At 53.8% G+C, this 22,054-nt stretch overlaps 1 protein-coding gene across 3 annotated transcripts; it reads right to left on the reverse strand.

Moving 5' to 3' along the window:
* Positions 1-143: 143 nt before the first annotated feature.
* SULT2B1 (sulfotransferase family 2B member 1) lies at positions 144-21,753 on the reverse strand. Of its 3 annotated transcripts, none has more exons than XM_073886627.1 (7): positions 21,716-21,753; positions 13,784-13,923; positions 7,722-7,930; positions 5,932-6,058; positions 5,430-5,524; positions 1,825-2,005; positions 144-348 (listed from the first exon to the last, which is right to left on the reverse strand). In XM_073886627.1, exons 1-7 carry the CDS (start codon positions 21,736-21,738, stop codon positions 170-172), a joined length of 954 nt encoding a protein of 317 aa, XP_073742728.1. In that variant the 5' UTR covers positions 21,739-21,753; the 3' UTR covers positions 144-169. The 3 variants fall into 3 exon arrangements, with proteins under 3 accessions (XP_073742728.1, XP_073742729.1, XP_025705801.1); XM_073886628.1 differs by lacking the exon at positions 21,716-21,753 and adding an exon at positions 17,465-17,535; XM_025850016.2 differs by lacking the exon at positions 21,716-21,753 and having other exon boundaries at positions 13,784-13,949.
* Positions 21,754-22,054: the final 301 nt, after the last annotated feature.

Here is a 22,054-nt window from a genome sequence, read left to right on the forward strand (position 1 = left end):
TCGTCTTCTCCCGAGGTCCCTGGGCGCGCGGCGCCCCGCCCCGCCCCGCCCCGCCCCGCCCCGCCCGCAGCCTCCGCCTCCCTCGCGCGCCCCCTGCCGGCCGGCCGCGGCAAGCCACCTCCAGAGCGCAGCGAGAGCCCGGGCGGGAGTGCAGCGTTTATTCTCAGAGTCACGGATTGGGGGGCTCGGAGGCCTCGGGGGGGCTGGGGCTGGGATCGGGGTCCGGGCTGGCGTCCTCGAGGACGTCCCAGGGGAAGGTGGGCAGCCCCCGCATCTGCTCGCGGTAGACACGGTCGAAGGCTTCGCTCTGCGCCACCGTGAAGTGGTTCTTCCAGTCACCGCACACGCCTGGAAGGGAGGGAGGGCCAGCAAGGTGAGGAACGTGGGAAACTTCCCCGCCCCCAACATGCCAGCACCCCCTTTCCCACCTGCGGGCCCCTGCCAGAAGCACCTCCCCAGCCCTCTTCCTTTCCATGCTGCCCCTTTACCTCCTACAGTGGCCGCCTCTGCCCCCAGTCACCTGGCCAGACCCCTGGGCACCCTTCTTGCGCCCTCCCTCCCTCGGCTCCCCCCATCCTGCCTGTCCCTGCAGTAGACCTGTTGCCTTCCTCTATTTTACCCCGACCCCTTAAATCTCTCGGCCGGAACATCCGCCTCCCCATCCAGCATTCTTGCCAGTGTGACCGTGTCACTGTGACCCGTCCCTCACCTCCCTGGCTGGAACAGGGCTTCCTCACCGCAGGGCTCCTGCAACACGCTACCTCCATTATGGCTCTGACAGTGGGAATGAATGCTTTCCCACACTCGGTGCCAGGGGACCTGCTGAAGGGCTACCCTGGATTCGTGGGGTTCACTCTTTAACCCTCGCAGCAACCGAGCAGGCAAGGGGTGTGAACTCTGCCCCTTCCATGTGCCCAGGCAGGTGCGGGGATCCCTCCGAGCCTCACGTTTCTCACTGTCATGGGGCATTAACCTGGAATCCTGGGGCCAATGTCGTTCGGATCGTGGCATTTTGAATCTTAGCAAGTGTACACCCCACATATTACGTGACAGCCCTCGTGAGGTCTTGGCGGGGGGCTCCCTGTGGGAGGCTGAATAATCACCCCCTCCTTCCAGATGTCGACCTCTCCTAGTCTTTGGAACCTATGCCTAGGTGACCTTACATGGCAAAAGGGAGTTTGCAGGTGTCATTGTTAAAGACCTGGAGATGGGGAGGGGATCCTGGATTATCCAGGTGGCCCCCATTTAGCCACGAGGGTCTTGATAAGAGGAGGTGGGAGGGTCAGAGTCAGAGATCAGAAGATGCTCTGCTGCTGCTTCCAAGATGAATGGGGGCCACGAGCCAAGCAGTGCACATGGGGCTAGAGACTGAAAAGGCAAAGAATGGATTCTCCCCCTAGAGCCTCAGAAGGAACAATCCCTTGGACACTTTGATTTTAACCCAGTGACACTGATTTTGGACTTCTGACCAGAACCGTAAGAGAATAAACGTGGCTTATGTGAAGCCGCTAAATTTGTGGTATTTTAGCAGGAATAGGAAGCAGTGCACTCCCACCCTCACCCCGTAATCCAACACTTGAATATTTCTGGGGTGAGCCCTTCATGCTAAGAAAGATTTGCAAAGACGCTATAGAGCCTCACAGAGTGTGCCCGGCCCCAGGCTCAGCCCTGTGTGGGGGGTCAGTCCTGGGTCCACAGTGACGCTGGGAAGGCAGTTCTGTTTGGAGCAACCCCATGTTTCAGCCAGGAAAACTGAGGCCCAGAGAAGTTACGTGACTCGCCCAGGTCACACAGCCAGGCTGTGGCACCCCAGAGCCCCCGCACCTTTCCGGAGGAAGGCCCCGTGGCGCTGGTCCAGCAGGCTGGGGGGCAGCAGCGTGTAGTTGGACATGGCGTTGGCCTTCATAGCGCCGAAAGCTGAGTGCGCCACCACGGAGCCCAGCGCCTCCTCACCAAGCGGCCGACCCAGGAATTGGCAGATGCGCTGCACGGAGCCATGGAGATCCTGCAGGCAGGGGAGAGGGGTCAGGGGGGGCCAGGCGGAGGGAGGTGGGACCCCAGGCAAGGAAGGAGCACCCACCAGACCCCGAATCTGGACGTCTGAGTCCTGACCCAGGCCTGTCTGGGTGACTCTGCTTCTTTGCCCCAGTTTTCCCACCTCTGAGCTGAGGGATTGGGCTATGGCTTCTGAGTTTTTGCAGTTTGGGGCTTTGGAGGGTTCTGCGGGTGGAGGTCACAGCAGGGAGCAGAGGTTACTCAGGCACCTTATGCAGAATCACCCTCACTCGGGGTAGAAGGGGGAGTCAGCCTCTCTGTGCCCCAAATCTGCACCCCCACCCCGGGTCCCCATCCCGGAAAGGCGACCTCCTTGAGCCACTCCCAGGCCAGACTCCCAGCCCGGCCTCACCCCTCTGTCTCCCCCTGCCCCCACACCCCTGTCAGTCTGTCTCTGCTCATCTCCTCTGGGCTTTCAGCCCTAGCACTGGTCAAGCCTTGGCCTCTCCCTATGGACTCCTCACCCCAGCCTCCTCCCCAGCCTCCTCCCTGGCCTCCCTGCCTCCAGGCCCCCACACCCAGAGCTGACCCTACTCTTCTCTGCTCCCAGACCTCCTATGGCTCCCTGGTGCCCAGGGACAGGAGTCCTGCCACCCCCTCCCCACCCCCACCCCCCGCCCAGGCCTGGCTTTCAAGGAGAGAAGTGGTCTGGCCTCCCCCATCCTATCTTTCCAGAACTTACCATTCCCTGCAATTTCCTCCCTGCAGCTTCGGCATGGGGCTGCCAAGAATGCCCCATGCCACCCTCCTCCACCTGGCAAACCTCCCCATCCAGATGCAGCTCAAATATCCACCCCCTCCCGACAACGACGGTTCAAGTTACTGGGAATTGAACACCTCCTGTGTACCAAGCTCTGGTCCAAGCCCCTCATGTATATTTGTGGCAGGCATGCCAATAACCCTGCAGAGAGGTGTCCTTACCCCAGTCGGTAAAAGGAGGCTCAGAGAGGGGAAGACACTTGTCCAGGGTCACACAGCTAGGGAGGAGCTCAGATTTAAGTGCCTGAAGCCCCACCCCTCCCTGCCCCCTTCTATTTTTGCTGCCTTCCCTGAAATGCAATCCGCCTTCTGCTCAGCTCCACCAACCCCACGGCTCTGATTTTCCACGTCATCCCTGGTTTCATAACCCTCCATCCCTTTATCGTCTTGAACCACTGGCGTGTCCCAGAAATTCTAACATGTTGGCAATTCCTCACACCCTGGGGCAGCCCAGAAGCTCTGTCAGGCTGCATGGCCCAGTTTTTGGTTTGGAGAACAAAACTAGATGAAAAAAAAAAAAAGTGGGGGTGGGGGGATGGTAATGCCAAAATCTTCTCTGGATCTTCCAACATCAAGAGATTTACCAGGTTGGGAAAAAAACAAAAAAACAAAAAACTCAGGTAGGTTGTCAACTCTGTCCAGCTTCCAAACCCCCAGGCTCCTCCTCTCTAAAATGGGGGTAATAACAATATTGGGGTGACCCCTATAAAATGTGGCTCGATACTGGCAATTTTATGTGGTTCGCTCTAATAGGTAACTCACCTGCCCATACCTGGCGAGGATTAAATATGATGAGCCACATGTGGTATTTGGTGCATGGCCTCTCTCACCCTCAGGGGACATTGGCTACTATTGTTACTACTAATCAGATAGGCCCTTGCTCAGAACCTAATCACTTTTACTTTACACACTATATTCACACTGTGGCGTACCTTGTCAGATGGTAATAATATGCCAGTGCCAGCCACTGTGGTTCTCACAGCAATCCCATGAGCCTGCATTTTCCCACCAGTTTTTAAAGAATATTTTTATTTATTTATTTGAGAGAGAGAGAGAGAATGAGCAGGGGGGTAGGGGTGGAGGGAGAGGGAGAAGCTGACTCCTCACTAAGCAGGGAGCCCGATGCGGGACTCGATCCCGGGACTCCAGGATCATGACCTGAGCCGAAGGCAGTCGCTCAACCAACTGAGCCACCCAGGCGCCCTAGGGGACTTTTTTAAGTAGGCTCCATGCTGGGCTCGAACTCACGACCCTGAGATCAAAACCTGAGCTGAGATTAAGAGTTGGATGCCCAACTAACTGAGCCACGCAGGCACCCCAACATTTTAGGGGATTTTAACTGCTTTATTGGACATAAAAATTCAGGTGTTTCCCACTCCAAAAAGTACTGACAGAAAGAATACGACACATACATGAAACACACAAGAAGGGAATGTGTCTGGGGAACTTAGTGAAGGGGCATATAATGGGAGCTTCTCAGGTACCCAGCCTCTGGGAATATCTTTGTTAGGAATCTAGAATGGGGCACCTGGGTGGCCCAGTCAGTTAAGCGTCTGCCTTCGGCTCAGGTCATGATCCCAGGGTCCTGGGATGGAGTCCCACATTGGGCTCCCTGCTCAGTGGATAGTCTGCTTCTCCATCTGCCCCCCCGACCCCCCATGTTCTCTCTCTCAAAGAAATAAAATCTTAAAAAAAAAAGCGTTTGCTAAAAAAGAAAAAAAGAATCTAGAATGGTTGGTTATGTTCACTGTGGGTTGTCCCTCTAGAAGCCCAGCATCCTCCTTACAGCCCAGCAAAGCAGTGGGCATTCTGCATGGCACCTTCTTCCAGGGAGCTTTCCCTGATTGCCCCAGCCAGAAGGCATTTTCCTCTCCTGGGTGCCTGTTCCAGGGCTGTTTGATGGGGTCCAGACAGGATCCCCATCTAGCTCCAAAGGCTGTTTCCTTCCACCGCCCCCTCTGCCTTTCAGGTCACAGCCATCATCGAAACTCACTTCCCACATGCTGCAGTTCCGCAGGACCTCATCTATCCTGTCTGCTCTCCCGCTCAGGGCCCACTGGGGGCTTCCACCTACTCGGAGACAAGCCAAGGTCCTCCCTGTGCCTCCTATCCCCTCGCTGCCCACATTTCCCACCCCCACCCAGACTCAGTCGGCTCTGGCCACATGGGCTTCTTTGCTCCCCTAGGAACACATCAAGCATGCTCTCATCTCAGGGTCTTTGCACTGGCTTTCCGGGACACTTTCCCCCCAGCTATCTCCAGGGCTCCTTCTTCTTCTTCAGATCTTTGCTTACGTGTCATCTTCCCCCCAGAGGCCTCCCTGGCCACCCTATTTAAAACTGCGCCCCCACACATTCCTTATCTTCAGCTTCTATTCGGCTTGCCTTTTCTCCTTCGCTCTGCTCTCCAGCTGCCATCTATTTCATGTCTCTGTCCATGCCCCTTCTGCGGCTCAGGGGCTCAGGACCCTGCTCCGTTCACGGCTGCGCCCCCAGTACCTGGTGCGTTGGGCAGCAGAGCAGGCCTCGCGGGAAGGGAAGCGGGTGTGAGGAGGGGAGGAGTGGGGGGCGCTGGGCCGGGGGGTGGGGAGGGCGGGGGGCGGGGGGGGGAATCACCTGCTGCAGCTCCTCATAGGTGATAAACAGGAAATTCTCTTTGCCCTGCATCCGAATCCAGCCCTTAATGTGGTCGAACCAGGAGCCAAACTGCACTGCGGGCGGAGGGGCAGGCGGATGAGGTCCGGGCAGCAAGACCACCTCCGCTGGGGCTCGGGGCTCAGGGGGGCCTCACTGGCCCCATGTGGCCCCAGGCCCGGCCCCTCAGAGCTGGATGCTTCCCCCAAACCCCCCACACCTGGCACCCTGAAAACCCCTGTCTCCCCATCTCTCTGTTTCTGTCCCTTTTCTGCATCTCTCTCTCTCTTCTGGTTTCTCTCTTCTCTCTCTGTATCTATGTGTCTGCTGTCTGTTTCCTTCTCTCTATTCCCCTGTGTCCTTCACTGCGAGTAACGCCCTGTATCTCTGCCTCTCTCGCCTTCGTACCCCTCCCCTGCCCCCTTCTTGGCTGGGTCCCCAAGGGGCGCCCCCACCCCCCGTCTCACTTTGCCCTAGTCCTCACCTTCGCCTTTGAGAAAGTTCTGCAGGAACTGGTCAGGTGTGCCGGGGTCCTTCAACTGCCCAGCAATCTTGGAGTAATGGTAGAGCGAGACCACCACGTCCCGGGGGTTCCGGCCCATGTAGATCACCTGTGTGTGGATGTTGGGGAGGAGGCCAGAAGGTGTCAGACACAGGAAGGACCCCAGCCCCAAAGACCGCGTGTCCTCAAGCCTTCTCTCTTCTGATCCCACAGCAGGAAGGACTCAGAGCTGACTTCTCAGGGGACTGCCCCGCTAAGCTTAGATCGGTTCACCTCATGCCAGCGGATGGGGAGAGCTCCCTGCAACCACATTCCAGGAGGAGAGTGGGACTGTTCCTGGACTAGGCAGAGTGACGGTTTGGCTTCAGGGAATAAAGACTGGAGGAAGAAGGCATGGGGTTCAGGATGGAGGAGATCAGGGTGAGGGGTGTTGACCTTCCTTCCTATTCCCATAGCCAAGGCCCTAGCTCATCTCTTCCTGCCTGGTCCTTCACCAGAGCCTCTTCCCCAGCCTCCCAGCCTCCACATGGCCCCAGAAGGTGCTTCTATACCCAGATCTGACCCTGCTTTCTTCGACTCTCCAGCACCCCAGGGAAGAGTCCCAGCCCCTGGGCCTGGCATTCAAGGCCCTGATCACCTGGCTCCACTCTGTATACCTGCTTCCTATTCCACAACCAAGCCCACTCCAGCCCCATCGGATATGTCCTTCCCTGGCAACTGTCTCCTTCCCCAAGTCTATGGTCAGCCACTCACTTGCTTGGTGACCCCACCAGTCTCCTGGCTTTAATGACTCCGTCCATCTCTGCATTGACCAGCCAATTACAGATATGCAAGTCCATCCCGGTTATCAAATCCCTATCAAATCCCGATTCAGTTATCTCCCTGCCCACTGGCAACCCGCACCCGGACACCTACGGGCCATGACAGAGCTCCCACTTTCCCCTGAACCTCCCCATCTCGCCGCCCCCCCATCCCAGGTGACGGCAGCTTCATCCTCCCAGCGGCTTAAGCCAAACACCATGGAGTCACCCTTGATTCATCTGTCTGACACCCACACCCAATCTGTCAGCTAATCCGACTACTGGTTCCACCTTCAAAATACACCCCAAACCCAGCCCGTTTCCTTCACCTCTCTTCTTCCTTCACCACCTCTGCTGTGCTGACTGACGCACCTCCACCACCCTCGTCTCGTCCACTGTTGCCTCCCACCTGGACGACCTGCCCTTGCCCCCACGGCCTGTCCCCCACCTCGTGTCCAGAGGGCGCCTGTGGAAACCTAAGTCGGCTCCTATTTCTCTGCTCAGAGCTCTGCCCTGGCTCATGACCCCCAGGGGACAAGCGAAGTTCCCACCACAGCCCACGCAGCCCTGCACAGTTGGAAGCCTGTTACCTCCCTGACCTCATCTCTACTCCTCTCCCCCTCGTTCAGTTGGCTCTGACCACACAGGCTTCCTTGCCAGCCTCAGGCATGCCACGCCCACCCCAGGGCCTTTGCACCTGCTCTTCCCTGTGCCTGGAATGTTCTTCCCCCAGACACCCCCACACTCTGCTCCTTTCTGATGTGAATTTGCCACCTTGGCATATTAAAGAGCTTCCTTACCTATTCTCTGCCTGTTACCCCCTTAGAATGTAGGCTTACGTTGCTGTGTGCTTATTAGCTACTGTTCTAGATCAGGGCCAGGCACATAGTAGGTGTTCAATAAATGTGCTGAACCCATCAGTCAGGGAGAGTCAGCTCTCCCCCACCCCAACATCCCTCCCGCGTCCTGCACCTTGGCCTTGGAGTTGAAGAAGGCTTTGGTGAAGAGCTGGATGGGGAGGTGGGAACTCATGAGGCGGGGGCTGGGCTGGTCCGAGAGGCTGAAGGCACCCATGACGGTCTCACACCAGGGTGCCCGCTTCCAGATGGGCACCGAGTGGATCCAGGCTGGGTCCCCGTCCTTTAGGATTAAGCTGAGGACCTCAATCATCCAGTTGGTGCCTGCCAGGAGATATTGGGCAAATTAATCAAAGATGGGGCGGGGTGGAGGGGAGGCCACAGAGAACCGGAGTCAGATTTCTCAGATTCCTCACGGCTGGCCGGCCGGCCAGTGGAGAAGCTAGGCCTGCTTATCGTGATTTTCGGAGCAGGAACTCAAGGCGCAAAGAAACAAAGTCGGCGGCCAAGGTGGCGAAGCTAGGAAGTGGCCCGCGTGGCAGAGACTGGCTGCTGTCCATCCAACCCCATTTCATCTCCCTACCAGGAATATGACGGGACCACATTTCCCCAGCCTCCCCTGCAGCTACATGTGGGGCCATGTGACCGAGTTCTGGCCAAGTGAGCTCAGGTGGCAGTGATATGCAGCCATTTCCAGGCCTGGCCCATAAACACCTCCTACGTGCCCCACCTTCCCTCTCCGCTGGCTGGATGCGGGGACACCCCTGGAGACTGGGGCTCCCGGGGATGGCAGAGCCATAAGACGGAAAGAGCCAGAATGCCTGAGACTGCATGGATTTCCCCCCAGTTCCCTCCACGCATCCTGCACCGCCTGGAGTTTAAAGGAATGACAAATAAGCTTCTAGTAGGCGGGGATTCTGAGGCTTATGTGTGAGGCAGAAGCATTCCGCTAGTACATACAGGAAGCTGGAATTAAATCCTTAAGGCCTCTGGGCTTAAAAACCTCAGCTCCTTTCACTGCTCCTTCAACCCCTTGATTTCTGGGGGGGAGCCACAAATGTCATGTAGCAGGAAGGGACCTTATATCAATGACCTGGTTCTCTGGTCTGGATTCCAGGAGACTATAGGCAAGTCAGCTGAGAAATAATAATGTTAACAGTCACCTATTATTAGTATTATATTGCCCTGGATTCTTTGTTTTGTTGTTTTGTTTGTCTGTTTTGTTTTTTGTTTTGGGGGGTTTTTTAGATTTTATTTATTTATTTGACAGAGAGAGAGAGCACAAGCAGGGGGAGCTGCAGACAGAGACAGAGGGAGAAACGGGCTCCTCGCTGAGCAGGGAGGCCCACGCGGGGCTCCTTGCGGGGATCGATCTTAGGACCCCGGGATCATGACATCAGCCGAAGGCAGACGCTTCACCGACTGAGCCACCCAGGCGCCCCTATTTTTTTTTTAAAGATTTTATTTATTTATTCATGAGAGACAGAGAGAGAGAGAGAGAGAGGTAGAGGGAGAAGCAGGCTCTCAAGGAGCAGGGAGCCCGATGCGGGACTCGATCCCAGGACCCAGGGATCACGACCTGAGCTGAAGGCAGACGCCCAACCATCTGAGCCACCCAGGCGCCCCTATTTTTAAGGGCAGAGATGTCTGCGACCAAGGTGGGGCTTGAACCCACGACGCCCAGATCAAGAGTCTCACGCTCCACCAACTGAACCAGTCGGGTGCCCCTATATTGCCCTGGATTCTAACAATAACCCTGCCCCGGTTCTTGATGCACTGCCTCTGCCTCCGAATCCACTCTCCGTTGCCCTGTTCTGGGCGTTGGGAGCCGGACCCTGTGAACAGTTCTCCTCCGGCGCCTGGCGCAATGATAACCTCCGCCAGTAGAGGGCGCCGGAGGAGTCCTGCGGGAGGATGGGCTTCTCTTCCCGGCTCTCGCCCGCTCCTCTCGCCCGCTGGCTCCCGTGATGGACCGCGGCCGGCAGTGCCCCGAACACCCAGCGACAGCGACACTTTCTGCCCCCCGCGACCCCATCAGATTTCCTTGGGCGCTCTGCTTTCCGCCCAGGGGGAGTGGCTGGCTGATCCCTGTATGGGCTCTTCCTGTATCCCCTGGGGTTCTCCTTACCCCCTTAGTCGTTTAATCCTCCGTGACTAGTTCACAAATTCTTTTCTAAAATACGCATAACGTAAAACTTACCGATTTAACCATTTCTAAAGGGTCCAGCTCAGTGGCATGAAATGCATTCAGGTTGTTGTGCAACCATCACCATCCGGCTCAAAGTTGCTTTGAACGAAACCTGCTGTTCAGGGAAGAGGTTTCTACAACTCTGATGAAGGGAAATTTGGCAATGGCCATCAAAATCGCATCCTCACAGACCCTTTGGCCAAGCAATTCCATATCTAGGAGTTTTTTCTACAGATAAAGGCCGAAGTGTGCAGGTGCTATATGCCCTGGAGGCAACATTGTGTATAAAGTTTACATTGTGTATAAAGTTTACATTGTGTTTAAAGGCAAAGGTTGAAAACTAGTAAATAGTTATCAGCCAGGAACTCTTTAAACAAGAATTCCTGTACAGCCGATGTTATGGGATACTATGGAACCGTAAACAAACAAACAAACAAACAAAGAAGTTCTTTGTCTACAGTCCTAAGATGGGGTGATGTCAAGATGCAAAGAGAAAGAGGGGCGCCCGGGGAATGTCTGGCTCTTGATTTTGGCTCAGATCGTGATCCATGAGATCGAGCCCCACGTTGGGGGATTAAGACTCTCCCCTTCTCTCCCCTAAACAAATACAAGGAAAAAGAAAGCAAAAATATAGACAAGACCGCAATACAGAATGGTGTGGGTAGTGTGTGAACTGTGGTAGGAAAAAGCGAAAATATATTTATGCACATTTCTGCTTGGACGTGCAAATTCTGGAAGGATACACGGGGGCTCTTGGTGACTGCAGGAGGAGAGAGCGATCTTTCGGTGCAAACCCTTGGTACCTCTTGAGCTTCTGAACTATGAATTCATTATTCTTAAGAAAAAAATCAGTACATTTCAAATTAAAGAAAGAAGCTGAACTAATTGGACATCCAAGGGCAAAGAACCTCACACTATACCTCATCCCATATACTAGAATTACCTTAAAATGGATCATAGATTTAAGTTTAAAATCTAAGATCATAAAACTTCTACAGGGAAACACAAAGGACGTTTTTCCGACCTGGGGTTAAGCAAAGGTTTCTTAGCTATGATATCAAAATCTGACCCATTGAAGAACACATTGACAAATTGGATTTCATCAAAATTAGATTTCTGCTTTGAGAAAACACTAGAGAGATAAGTCACAGATGGGGAGAAAGTATTTGCAAAAGGCATATCTGATAAAGGGTTTGTACTCAGATTATATAAAGAATTCTCGGGATGCTTGGCTGACTCAGTCAGTAGAGCATCTGACTCTTGATCTCAGAGTCATGAGTTCAAACCCCACGCTGGGCGTGGAGCCTAATTAAAAAAAAAAAAAGAACTCTCTCGAAACTCAATAATGAGAAAACAAATGGTTTTGATTACAAAATGGGGGAAAGACTTGAACAGACACTTTATCAAAGAAGATACATAATTGGCCAATGAGCCAGTGGAAAGATGCTCCACATCATTAGCCACCAGGGAAATGCAAATTAAAACCACAGTGAGATAGCAATATGTACCTGTTAGAATGGCTTAAAAACCAACCAAACAAACAAAAAACCCTGACAATCTCAAGTGTTGGCGAGGAACACTCGGTTGGCAAGCTCACCGATGTTGCTGGTGAGAATGCAAAATGGCAAAGCCACTTTGGAAAAAGAGCTTGGCAATTTCTCATAAAGTTAAGCAAACCTACTTCCCATAGACTCTGCAATCTCACTTCTGAGTATTTACCCAAGAAAAATGAAAACATATTTCCATGCATGGACTTGAATGCAAAGCTGCATAACAGCTGCATTCATACGCATCCCAATCTGGACACAACCCAAACGTCCTTCAGTAGATGAATGGATAAACCATGGTCCATCCATAGAAAAGAATACTCCTTGGACATAAAAAAACAAAAACAAAAACAAAAAAAACCACAACAGGTTGGGTGAATCTAAAGTATATTATGCTGAATGAAAGAAGTCAGTCTCAGGGGCGCCTGGGTGGCTCAGTCCGTTAAGCATCTGCCTTCGCCTCAGGTCATGATCCCAGGGTCCTGGGACCGAGCCCCGCATCGGGCTCCCTGCTCGGCGTAGGAAGCCTGCTTCTGCCTCTCCCCGCCTCCCTCTCTCTCTGTCGAATAAATAAATAAAATCTTTAAAAAAAATAAGAAGTCAATCTCAAAAGCTGCACATGGTATGGGTCCATCTATGTGACATTATGGAAAAGGCAAAACTCTAGGGGCTGCAAACAGGTTGTCAGGGGCTGGGGTGAGGGAGGAGGTGGCCAGGAAAGTGTGTGAAGGTTTGGGGGCGATGGGGTTGTTCTGTATCTTGGCTGTGATGGTGGTTATAGGACTGTGTGCGTCTCTCAAAACTCAGAACTCTGAGGGAAATGAAAACATATGTCCACATACAGGATGCCCATGTTCCTAGAAGCATTACTTGTGACAAAGAGTGCAGACAACCCAAGTGTTTATCAACTGATGAATGAGTAAACAGAAAATAGGATGCATGCTATGGAACGGTATTCCACCATAAACGGGAATGAAGGAGCACTGAAGCGTGCTACCACGTGGATGAACCCAAAAACGTCGTACTAAGTGAAAGAAGCCAGACACACAAAAGACCATGCATTGTAGCGTTCCATTTATATGAAATGTCCAGAATGGGCAAATCCACAGAGCCAGCAAGCAGATTAATGGTGGCCAAGGCTTCGGGTTGGGGATGTGGGGCTTGGGGAGGGATGGCTAATGGGTACAGGGTTTCTTGTTGGGATGGTGAAAGGATGGTGCACATGGTACCAAGAGGTACCAAGGGTTTGCACCAGGATGGATTGTGGTGGTGGTCCAAGTCTGTGAATACACTACTACCAGAGAATCGTACACTTTAAAAAATGGGTAAATCATACGGTGGGTGAATTATATCTCAAGAAATACCCCTCACAGAACTCTATGCTGAAGACGGTGAATATCATATTTTGAAATGTTTCAAAAGTGTTTTGAAAAAGAAATAAAGTAGTCCATCCCCATCATGGTAGAGACGGAAAAACTGAAGTCTCTCCCTTCTCTTGCTCAAAGCTCCCTGAGGGACTTGGAGTAAAGTCACCGCAGAGCCTCACCTTGGCTCCACAGGGACGCTTCATCAGCCCACGTGCCCCCGGCTCATCCCTAGCCTCACTGACCTTCTCTTGTTCCCCTAATCTCTTCAAGCCTCCCCCCAACCTAGGGCCTTTGCATGTGCTGCCCCTCCGTCTAGGACACACCTTCCCACTCAAACCCCTCTGCAGCTTCCAGGTCTGGACATGAACATCTTGTCCCCCACGAAGGCTGCCCTCACCCCCCAGACCATCTCTTTTGTTACCTACATTCAACGCTCTCTGCACCTTTCCTTGGGGGCACCCACCCCAACACTAATTATATAGTAACGTAAGTGATTGCACATTGAAATAAAGCCCGTGTCTCCCGACAAACTGACAACTGTCTTCCTTATTCACAGCTGTGTCTCCACACATGGCAGATGACCAATAAGCAGTTTTTCAGTGACAGAATGGAGAACATTAAGAGCGTCTCTTTCCCCCCTCCCTCCACGCCTCCTTCCTTCCACCAATATTTACCGAATATTTATTATGTGCCGGGCACTGTTTTAGACTCAAAGAACATAGCGGTGATCCAGACACACTAAACCAGCTGCCCTCAAAGAGCTCATGTTCCAGTGGGGACACCAGAGAATAAACCAACAAATGAAAACACAATACAGTGGCTGGTGGTGACAGGCGCTATGAAGGCCAGTAGAGGCCAGTTAAGGGGATGGGGAGGTCAGGGAAGGCGTCCCTGAGGACAGGAGAGCCCACCTGGGGGGGGAAGGAGCGACACCTGGCGGAGGGACTGACCAGTGCAAAAGCCAAGCTCACCCCCCCCCACCCCCCACCCCCGGCTCTTTCCACTTCCCCTTCCCGTCCGAGAGCCCTTCTCAGGCTCTGTGGCCACCACCCCAGCCAGCCCGCCCAGCAGGTACCTGACTTGGGGTAGGTGATGATGAAGATGTCGTCGTCCTGCACATCAGCGTTCTCTACCATGCGGATGCTCTCGGGTGAGTAGATGCCGACAGGGAAAGGGATGCCCTTGTACCTGAAGTATTCGCCTGACAACTTCTGGCTGTAGGAGTGTGGGGGAGACACCATGAGGACCAGTGCGGGGGCGGGGGGGTGAGGACAGGAGTCACTCCTGGAGGGTTGGGGAGGGGGCAGAGGAATCTCAGGGCAGGAGGGAGGGTGAGCAAGAGGTAGGTGAGGGGCGCCCCACTCACTGGTGGAACCCTGGCAACAAACTTTCGCTGAGCCTCATTTCTTCATCTGCAAGGTGGGAATGGTCTACCCAAACCCCACAACAATCCTATGAGGTCACGACGATTATTAGTCCCCTTTTATGAATGAAGAAAGCAAGCACAGAGAGGTTGAGTGACTTTCCCAAAGCCACACAGCTGGTGGGACACGAAGCACTTCCCATCTGTAAAGTGGGGCTGAGCACTTTCCTCACATTGACTCTTTGCCCCAACCTTTGAAGAAGAGGCTAAGCCACCACCTCCTTTTAACAACAAGGAAACCGAGGCCACAGAAGCTATGTGCCCTGCCCACTCCTTCCTGTAAGGCCACAGAGTGGCAGAACCCACCTGTGAAACCCAGTCCAGGGTCACCGTGAAGCTGAAACAGTTTTGTTGGCTTTTTTGTTGTTGTTGTTGTTAAGATTTTATTTTTAAGGGACGCCTGGGTGGCTCAGTTGGTTAAGCGTCTGCCTTCGGCTCAGGTCATGAGCCCGGGACCCTGGGATCAAGCCCTGCATCGGGCTCCCTGCTTGGTGGGGAGCCTGCTTCTCCCTCTCCTTCTGCCCGTGCTCATGCACACACACACTCTCTCTCTCTCTGTCAAATAAATAAATAAAATCTTAAAAAATTTTTTTTTTTATTTTTAAGTAATCTACACCCAACGTGGGGCTCGAACTTACAACCCTGAGATTGAGAGTCGCCTGCTCTACCGGCTGAGCCAGCCAGGTGCCCCGAGGCTGAAATAGCCTCGAGGTTCAAGCCCCTTACTTGAGCTGCCTTTCCAAAACCCCCACGATGGGTCCACAAAGCCATACATGGAGGTAAAATTTTCCAAGGTGAGATGTTCTAAGAGCAATCCATTCAATCCGCTGTATCTCTCCATGAAGGCCTCCCCCGGGATCTCCTGCCCCTGGCGCATGGGAGAGGGGTGGGTACTGGGGGGCCCTGGCTAAGGTGAAGTGGAGGTGGGGAGACATTTTCCTAAGCTTCCCCCCCCCCCCCGGGTATTTATGGGGTCTGTGGTCACGCCCGTCCATGCATGGCTGTGTGCCCGCTAGGTGGCTGGCGGCAGGAATTCGCAGGAGTCACATCACATGACTTGTCCTAGGGCACCTGACACAGAAAGTATGAGGTGGAAGGAGGAGACGCAGGTCTGAAGTGTATGAAGCTAGAAGCTGGTCTGTGCCACTTTTCTGGAATGTGTGGAGGGTTTGTCAGCTTTCAAAATGAGGCAAGTTGCTATAATTCTCTTTTCATCCTAAATAAACATCCCCTCTCCCTACGGCCAGAGTCACACGCATTGGCGCTTTTCCTTCAGGAGAACCCCCCTCACCATGGTACCAGCTTCCGGCCCCACAGAATCCGATCTGCCCATCCTGAGCCGCCGCACTGGGCTACTTTCCATTTGTGCCTCGTTATAGTACACTGAGGACAACCCACTGAATTGGGGGGGGGAAAGAAAGTATGTGTGTAAGTAGGTTATATTGTCTGTGGATTTCACTTCGGGATGGCGAAGAGGCTCTTACTAATATTCTGTTATATAAAGAGGGTTGGAGACCACACAGACGAAACTCAGAATCACAACGTTGAGTGAAGGATGGGCCACAAGAGGGTCCGGACCCCATGATTTCAATTATGAGAAGTTCTAATACAGGAAATGTGCTAGAAGGTGCTAGAAGGTGCTAGAAGGCGGGATGGCAGTTATCTTTGGGGGTTTGGGGGACTGTGATGTGGGGACTGGTTACACGGCGTGCCTACTGTGCAAAATTCCTTGGGTTGTTGACCAAAGCTCTGTGCACAGCACTCTTACGAGCTTTACCTTAACAAAATATTCAATGAATGAATGGAAAAAAACATTAAAGGGGGGAAAAAAAACCTTCCCACTAAAACAACTGTTTCTAATAAAAAGGTGGCAAGGTGTGGGGCCTGATGAGGTTGAAAACCCAGCTGGCTTGGGGCACTTTTCTGTTCCTCCTCATCTGCCCAGTTGGGCAGTTGAGCAAACGGAGGTCCAGTGAAGGCTGTGACTGGCCCAGGGGCCCCAGGATCCTTCCTGAAGGCCTCTACCAGCCTCAGAGATTTGAGGGATGCGGAGTTTCTCCAAGGCCTGGCACCAAGGTCAGGCTTGGAGCCGAAGAATAGAAGCTAGAGAACTGTGCACCCTCCGCCTGGGGTCGCTGGAGGGCTCTGGGGAGCCCAGGGGAGGCTCAGCCAGCCGGGGTCTTCCAGGGGCAGTGTCCCGAGGTGGACCAAGAAGGGGCTGTGGGAGAAACCTGACAGGGCCCCTTTATCCCTAACTGGGGGCTGTTTCCATGGTGATAGGGAGGAAGGGTTGTCACCTCACAGGCTGTGGGGTTGCTTTGCAGGCCCTGAGTAACCACAGTGCTGCAGGCCTGAGGAAGAGTGCAGCCCTGGGGCTGGACATGGCCTTGGCACTTCCCATTGGAGCTGGGGCCCAATACTTGGTCGCTCTGTGCCTCAGTTTCTTCAATGGTAAAAGGGAGACAGGGGAAGTAGCAGTGTCTTGATGAAGGGCATAAACTCTGAAGCCAGAATATGGGGGTTTGAATTCTGTGTCCCATCAGCTGTGTGGCATCGGGCAAACCAATCGACCTCTCTGTGCTTCCTCAGTTTTTTATCCATAAAATGGGGGTACTAATAATCAGTACCTCCTAAGCTTGTCGTGAGCACGTAAGAAGTACTTGAACTCACGACCCCGAGATCAAGAGTCGCATGCTCCTAAATAAAAAAAAAAATTCTTAAAAAAAAATTAAAAAGGGCGCCTGGGTGGCTCAGTCGTTAAGCGTCTGCCTTCAGCTCAGGTCATGATCCCAGGGTCCTGGGATCGAGCCCAGCATCGGGCTCCCAGCTCCGCGGGAAGCCTCCTTCTCCCTCCCCCACTCCCCCTGCTTGTGTTCCCTCTCTCGCTGTGTCTCTCTCTGTCAAAAAAAAAAAAAAAAAAAAAATTCGTAAAGAGTCGCATGCTCCACCGACTGAGCCGGCCAGGCCCGCCTGCCGATATTGTTATGATACACAGCGACAGAGGCGAGGTGGGCATTGTGCGCCCAGAGGAGGGGCTGCTTAGCACTGCGTTCGGCACGCAGTAAGCCCGCGGTAGTGACGACACTGTTCGGTGATGACGTCAGCTCCCCCACCAGGAGGAGGGTGGGCGTGGAATTAGTGATGTCACTGGTTGCCAGGAAGAGGAGCTCAGGGAGTGGGCGCCTGGAGGCGGTCAGTTCCCATTAGACGGACTGGCAGCTAAGTGCCTGGGTCTTGGCGCTCTCTGCCGCTCTCCTCGACACTCTGAGCCTCAGTTTCCTTGTCTGTCCCATGAGGATAACGGTCATCTCTACCTCAGGGTTTTCATCCTACCTGAGGATTAAAAGGGATAACCTAGGGGCGCCTGGGTGGCTCAGTCGTTTAAGCATCCGCCTTCGGCTCAGGTCATGATCCCGGGGTCCTGGGATGGAGCCCCACATGCCCTGCTTCTCCCTCTGCCTGCCACTCTCCCTGCTTGTGCTCTCTCCTCTGTCAAATAAATAAAATCTTTAAAAAAAGAAAACTAAAAGGGCTAATATAGGTTAGGCGCCTGGCTCCTGGTAAACACTGGGGAAGCTGAAGCTCCCTTTGGTAGGCAGCGCTGTTTCGGTCTTTGATCTGACAGCCACTTGGAGAGATGCCCTCCCCAGTTGACAGGAAAGGAAAAGGGAGAGGCCAACAGGGAAAAGATCCTGTGCCCTTCAGGAGCCCCTGAAATATTCACTGATGGCATGAACGAATAAATACGAGGGTAGCCCCTCCCACTCCCCCCGCCCAGCACTGACAGCCTCCAGGGGGCCACGTCCTTGGTGCTCCACCTGTATTTTCTGACCCCATACATGTGGGAGTGAACCGAGGCATTGACAAAAAGCAAGTCAGGGAAAGTCAAAGAGCTTTCGTGATGTCCCTTCCCCTGCCTCAGCCCTTCTCAGCCCCCTAGCACTTCAGAATCCCCCCCTCCCAGGGCCCCTTAGAGATGCCCACAGCCGGGCCCCCTTGCAGGCCAGCAACGCCCAGACCTTACCCGGGTGCCCTCAGAGCCCAGAACAACCATTAGATAAATAATCGAGGGACAAATGCCGCCTGCCCCCATGTGCCGATGCTACAGATGGGACAGTGGAAGAAGGAAGGGAGCGTGATTTGGCCAAGGCCACACGCGGCAAAGTCCAGGCAGAGCTGAGATTTGAACCTCAGCCCTGCCCGCAGTCCTCCCTTCCCCCACCCCATGCACTGAGCACTATTCCCACCTCCCGGCGTTTCTACGGGACCAGTCCTCCCGCCAGGAATGCCATGCCCGCCCTTGTCTGTTCTTGAGCGTGGAGGAGGCCGGGGAGCCCCCACCCCATTCCTGCTTGGCTGAATCTCACTGTGTGTCCTAAAACAGGTGCTGTCTGCCTTCACTCCCCAGCTTGTAAATTGAATCTGGCCCCAGGGTGACTTTTCTCTCCCTGGGTGACAAGCCCGTTTTGTTCCCACACCACGTCTGGGGCCTGGCACGAAGCGATGATTGGAGCAGAGGGCGAAGGTGACAACGGAGCTGGGTCAGAGTCTGGCAGCAGGGGGAAGAGCAGACCGCGCTCGGGCCGACATGATGGGCCGTTGGCTGAGCACCTGCTTCTTAGCCTCCTCAAAAGTGCCTGGCCCGGTCTGCCCTGCTCGGGGGACCCCAGGACGTGAGGCTCTAAGAATGGCCCAACACATCGACCGTCCGGCCTCCCACCGCAGCCCTGGCCCTCTCTCTCTCTCTGTCCGCACTGCTCCCATCCAGCTCTGGTCTCCTCCTCGCCCCCTCGCCCTCCAGCCAGCCCCCTCAGTACCTTGGCCTCCAGTTCCTCCCACCTGTCCATCCTGCACATGGCCACAACCCCTCAGCCCGGAACTCAAGGCCCTCCGTAACCTGGGCCTGCCCACTCCTCTGGCCTCCTCTGACCTGAAAGACCCTGTCTGACTTCCCTCTGGCCCCAGCAGGGGAGGAAGGGCAGGGGAGCCACCCCTAAGGAAAATCTATGTCAAGGACATATGTGATCAGACTTCTCCCAGAACCCCATGAAGTGGGTATGGAGAGCATTACTTCGTGCCGGAAGAAATGGAGGCCCAGAGAGGTTAATACATTTCCCTAAGGTCACACAGCAATCTTCCCAGGCGGTCTCGGTAAGTACCTGTCCATGCGCCTCCGCCCCTTCCTCTGCCGCTGGAGCACAGTGTGTTGGTCACGTCCAGTGTTTTATCCGCAGGGCCTGGCACACGATAGGTGTGCAATAAACAAATCCGTCCCCAGTTCGGATCCCCTGGTGGTAGGGGCTCTATCACCATCTCCAGAGGCAGCCCAGTGCACAGTGGGGAAGGAAGACGACGGGCTGAGGTTGGGTAGACTTGGATTTGAACTCAGGCTCTGCTACCAACTAGTTCCGTGACCTTGAGTACATGGCTTACCCTCTCTGGGTCTCAGGATGAAGAGGTTAGGAAGGCTTCCCCCGAGGGAACCTGGTAAGGATTAAAAGCCTCTGGACTTTAGTTGCCTCCTTACTGATCTCCCTGCTTCCACCCCTGCACGCCAGGGACAGTTTTCTCCACTGTTAGAAACTAAGTAGGCTCTTGTCTCTCGTTGGCTCCAAACCCACCCGCCTTGCTCAGAGAAAAAGCAACGTCCTCACCATGAATAGGAGGCCCCACAAGAGCCGCCCTGACCCTTTTGCCTTAATTTTCACCCCCACCCTCGCTTACTGATCTCCTTGCTGGTCGTCCGACCCTTTAGGCTGAGGCCTGCCTCAGGGCCTTTGCACTGACTGCTCTCTGTCTTCCATCCGGGCCTGTGATTAGCACCCCCGACTCCTGTCTTTGCTCTGACACACAGCGCTGCTGCACTTTGTCCGTGAGCCCTCACCCGCCATCCTGTTTACACTTGAGCCATACCCCAACCCCCACCCTGTTTTGTCTTCCCAACATGCTGGGCACCTTCTGAGCCGCTCTCACGGTTTATGTGTCTCTTTGATTGTTTACTGCCTTCCTTCTCCGCTTGCAGGTAAGCTCCGTGAGACCAGGGATTATCTTATTTATTTATTTATTTATTTATTTGTTGGTTTGTTTGTTACGGGGGGACATCTTTTTTTTTAAGATTTTATTTATTTATTTGACAGAAAGAGACACAACGAGAGAGGAAACACAAGCAGAGGGAGTGGGAGAGGGAGAAGCAGGCTTCCCGCGGAGCAGGGAGCCCGATGCGGGGCTTGATCCCAGGACCCTGGGATCATGACCTGAGCCGAAGGCAGACGCTTAACGACTGAGCCACCCAGGCGCCCCTCTTTTTTTTTTTTTTTAAGATTTTATTTATTTATTTGAGAAAGAGGGAATGAGAGAGAGCACATGAGAGGGGGGAGGGTCAGAGGGAGAAGCAGACTCCCTACCGAGCAGGGAGCCCGATGCGGGACTCAATCCAGGGACTCCAGGATCATGACCTGAGCCGAAGGCAGTCGCTTAACCAACTGAGCCACCCAGGCGCCCTAGGGGGCCATCTTGATTGCCAAAGTATCCAATACACAGAGTAGCCCTTCAGTCAATGTTTGTTGAAGAAGTCAAATTAATGCGGCGGAGCGCTGCCTGGCACAGTACTCCCCACTAAGTTATGTGCCTGGCTTTCTTCATTCCCTCCACACCCCTAAGGGGTGGGTGGTATTACGCCTCCGCGTAATACCCACATCTTACAAATGTGAGATGGAGCACAGAGAGGCAGGGTCACTGGGCTGATGTCACACAGCCACGGAGGGCAGAGCTGGGATTTGAATCCAAGCAGTGTGGCCCCACATTTTGACACCCTAACCAGCCAGGGCCATGGGGTAGCACTTCTGGGCCCCTGCATTTGGTGCTCCCCAGGTGTGCTCCTTTCTGGGCAGGTGGTCCAGGAGACATGGGTTTGCCCTCAGGTAACTCGTGTAACCTTTGCCAGTCTGTCTCCACCTCCCTCCCCTTGGTCACGGGAGTATTTAACTTCTAGGGGATTATTATTATCATATTGTATTACATTATATACTGTATATTCATACATCTCACTACGCTTTTTTTTTTTAAGATTTATGTTATTTATTTGAGAGAGAGCGAGAGAACAGGGGGAAAGGCAGAGGGAGAGGGAGAGAGAATCCCAATCAGACTCCGTGCTGAGCTCGGAGCCCCACGCAGGGCTCAATCTCACCACCCAGAGATCACGACCCAAGCCAAAACCAAGAGGGGGACACCCCACCAGTTGTGCCACCCAGGTGCCCCTGAACTATCTTATTATAAGCATATATATATTTTTTAATTTTTTAAAAAAGATTTTATTTATTTATTTGACTGAGAGACACAGCGAGAGAGGGAACACAAGCAGGGGGAGTGGGAGAGGGAGAAGCAGGCTTCCCGCCGAGCAGGGAGCCCGATGCGGGGCTGGATCCCAGGACCCTGGGATCATGACCTGAGCCGAAGGCAGATGCTTAACCGACTGAGCCACCCAGGCGCCCCTATAAGCAGATTTTAAACCAGAGTCTCTCCCCCATCCTGGGTGCTCACCCAAGAGCAACGAATGCTTATGTTCACACAAACATCTGTACTCACATGTTTTTAACGACACTGTTCATAATCGCCCAAAACTGGGACCAACCCAGACGTCCTCCAACAGGTGAGCAGGTCACCAGCAGTCCACCAGCACCACAGGATATACTACTTGGCAATGACAAGAAACAGACTGCTGAGACCCACAACCACGTGGATGCATCTCGTGCACGGCGCAGAGTGCAAGAAGCCAGACTCAGGACAGCACATCTGTATAGTCCCATCCATAGGACGGCGGCCCCCACGGATGTCCACACCCCAATCCCCAGAGCCTGTGACTATGTTACACTGCAGGGAAAAGGGGATCTCGCAGCTGCGATTCTGGTCAGGATTTCGAGATGG

This window comes from Callorhinus ursinus, unplaced genomic scaffold, assembly GCF_003265705.2.
Source record: "Callorhinus ursinus isolate GAN/ISIS: 27379988/994484 unplaced genomic scaffold, GSC_fseal_2.0 scaffold71, whole genome shotgun sequence".
Classification (NCBI taxonomy): domain Eukaryota; kingdom Metazoa; phylum Chordata; class Mammalia; order Carnivora; family Otariidae; genus Callorhinus; species Callorhinus ursinus.

Bases quoted from the DNA above. Each gene is read 5' to 3' on its own strand.
- SULT2B1 (XM_073886628.1), bottom strand. From the start codon at position 17,520: ATGCTTAAACGACTGAGCCACCCAGGCGCCCCTAGGTTATCCCTTTTA. The intron at 6,059-7,721 runs GTGCAGGACGCG...ATCCACACACAG, and splicing joins TCTTCAACTCCAAGGCCAAG to GTGATCTACATGGGCCGGAA. The intron at 5,525-5,931 runs GTGAGGACTAGG...CTCCGCCCGCAG, and splicing joins GAACTTTCTCAAAGGCGAAG to TGCAGTTTGGCTCCTGGTTC.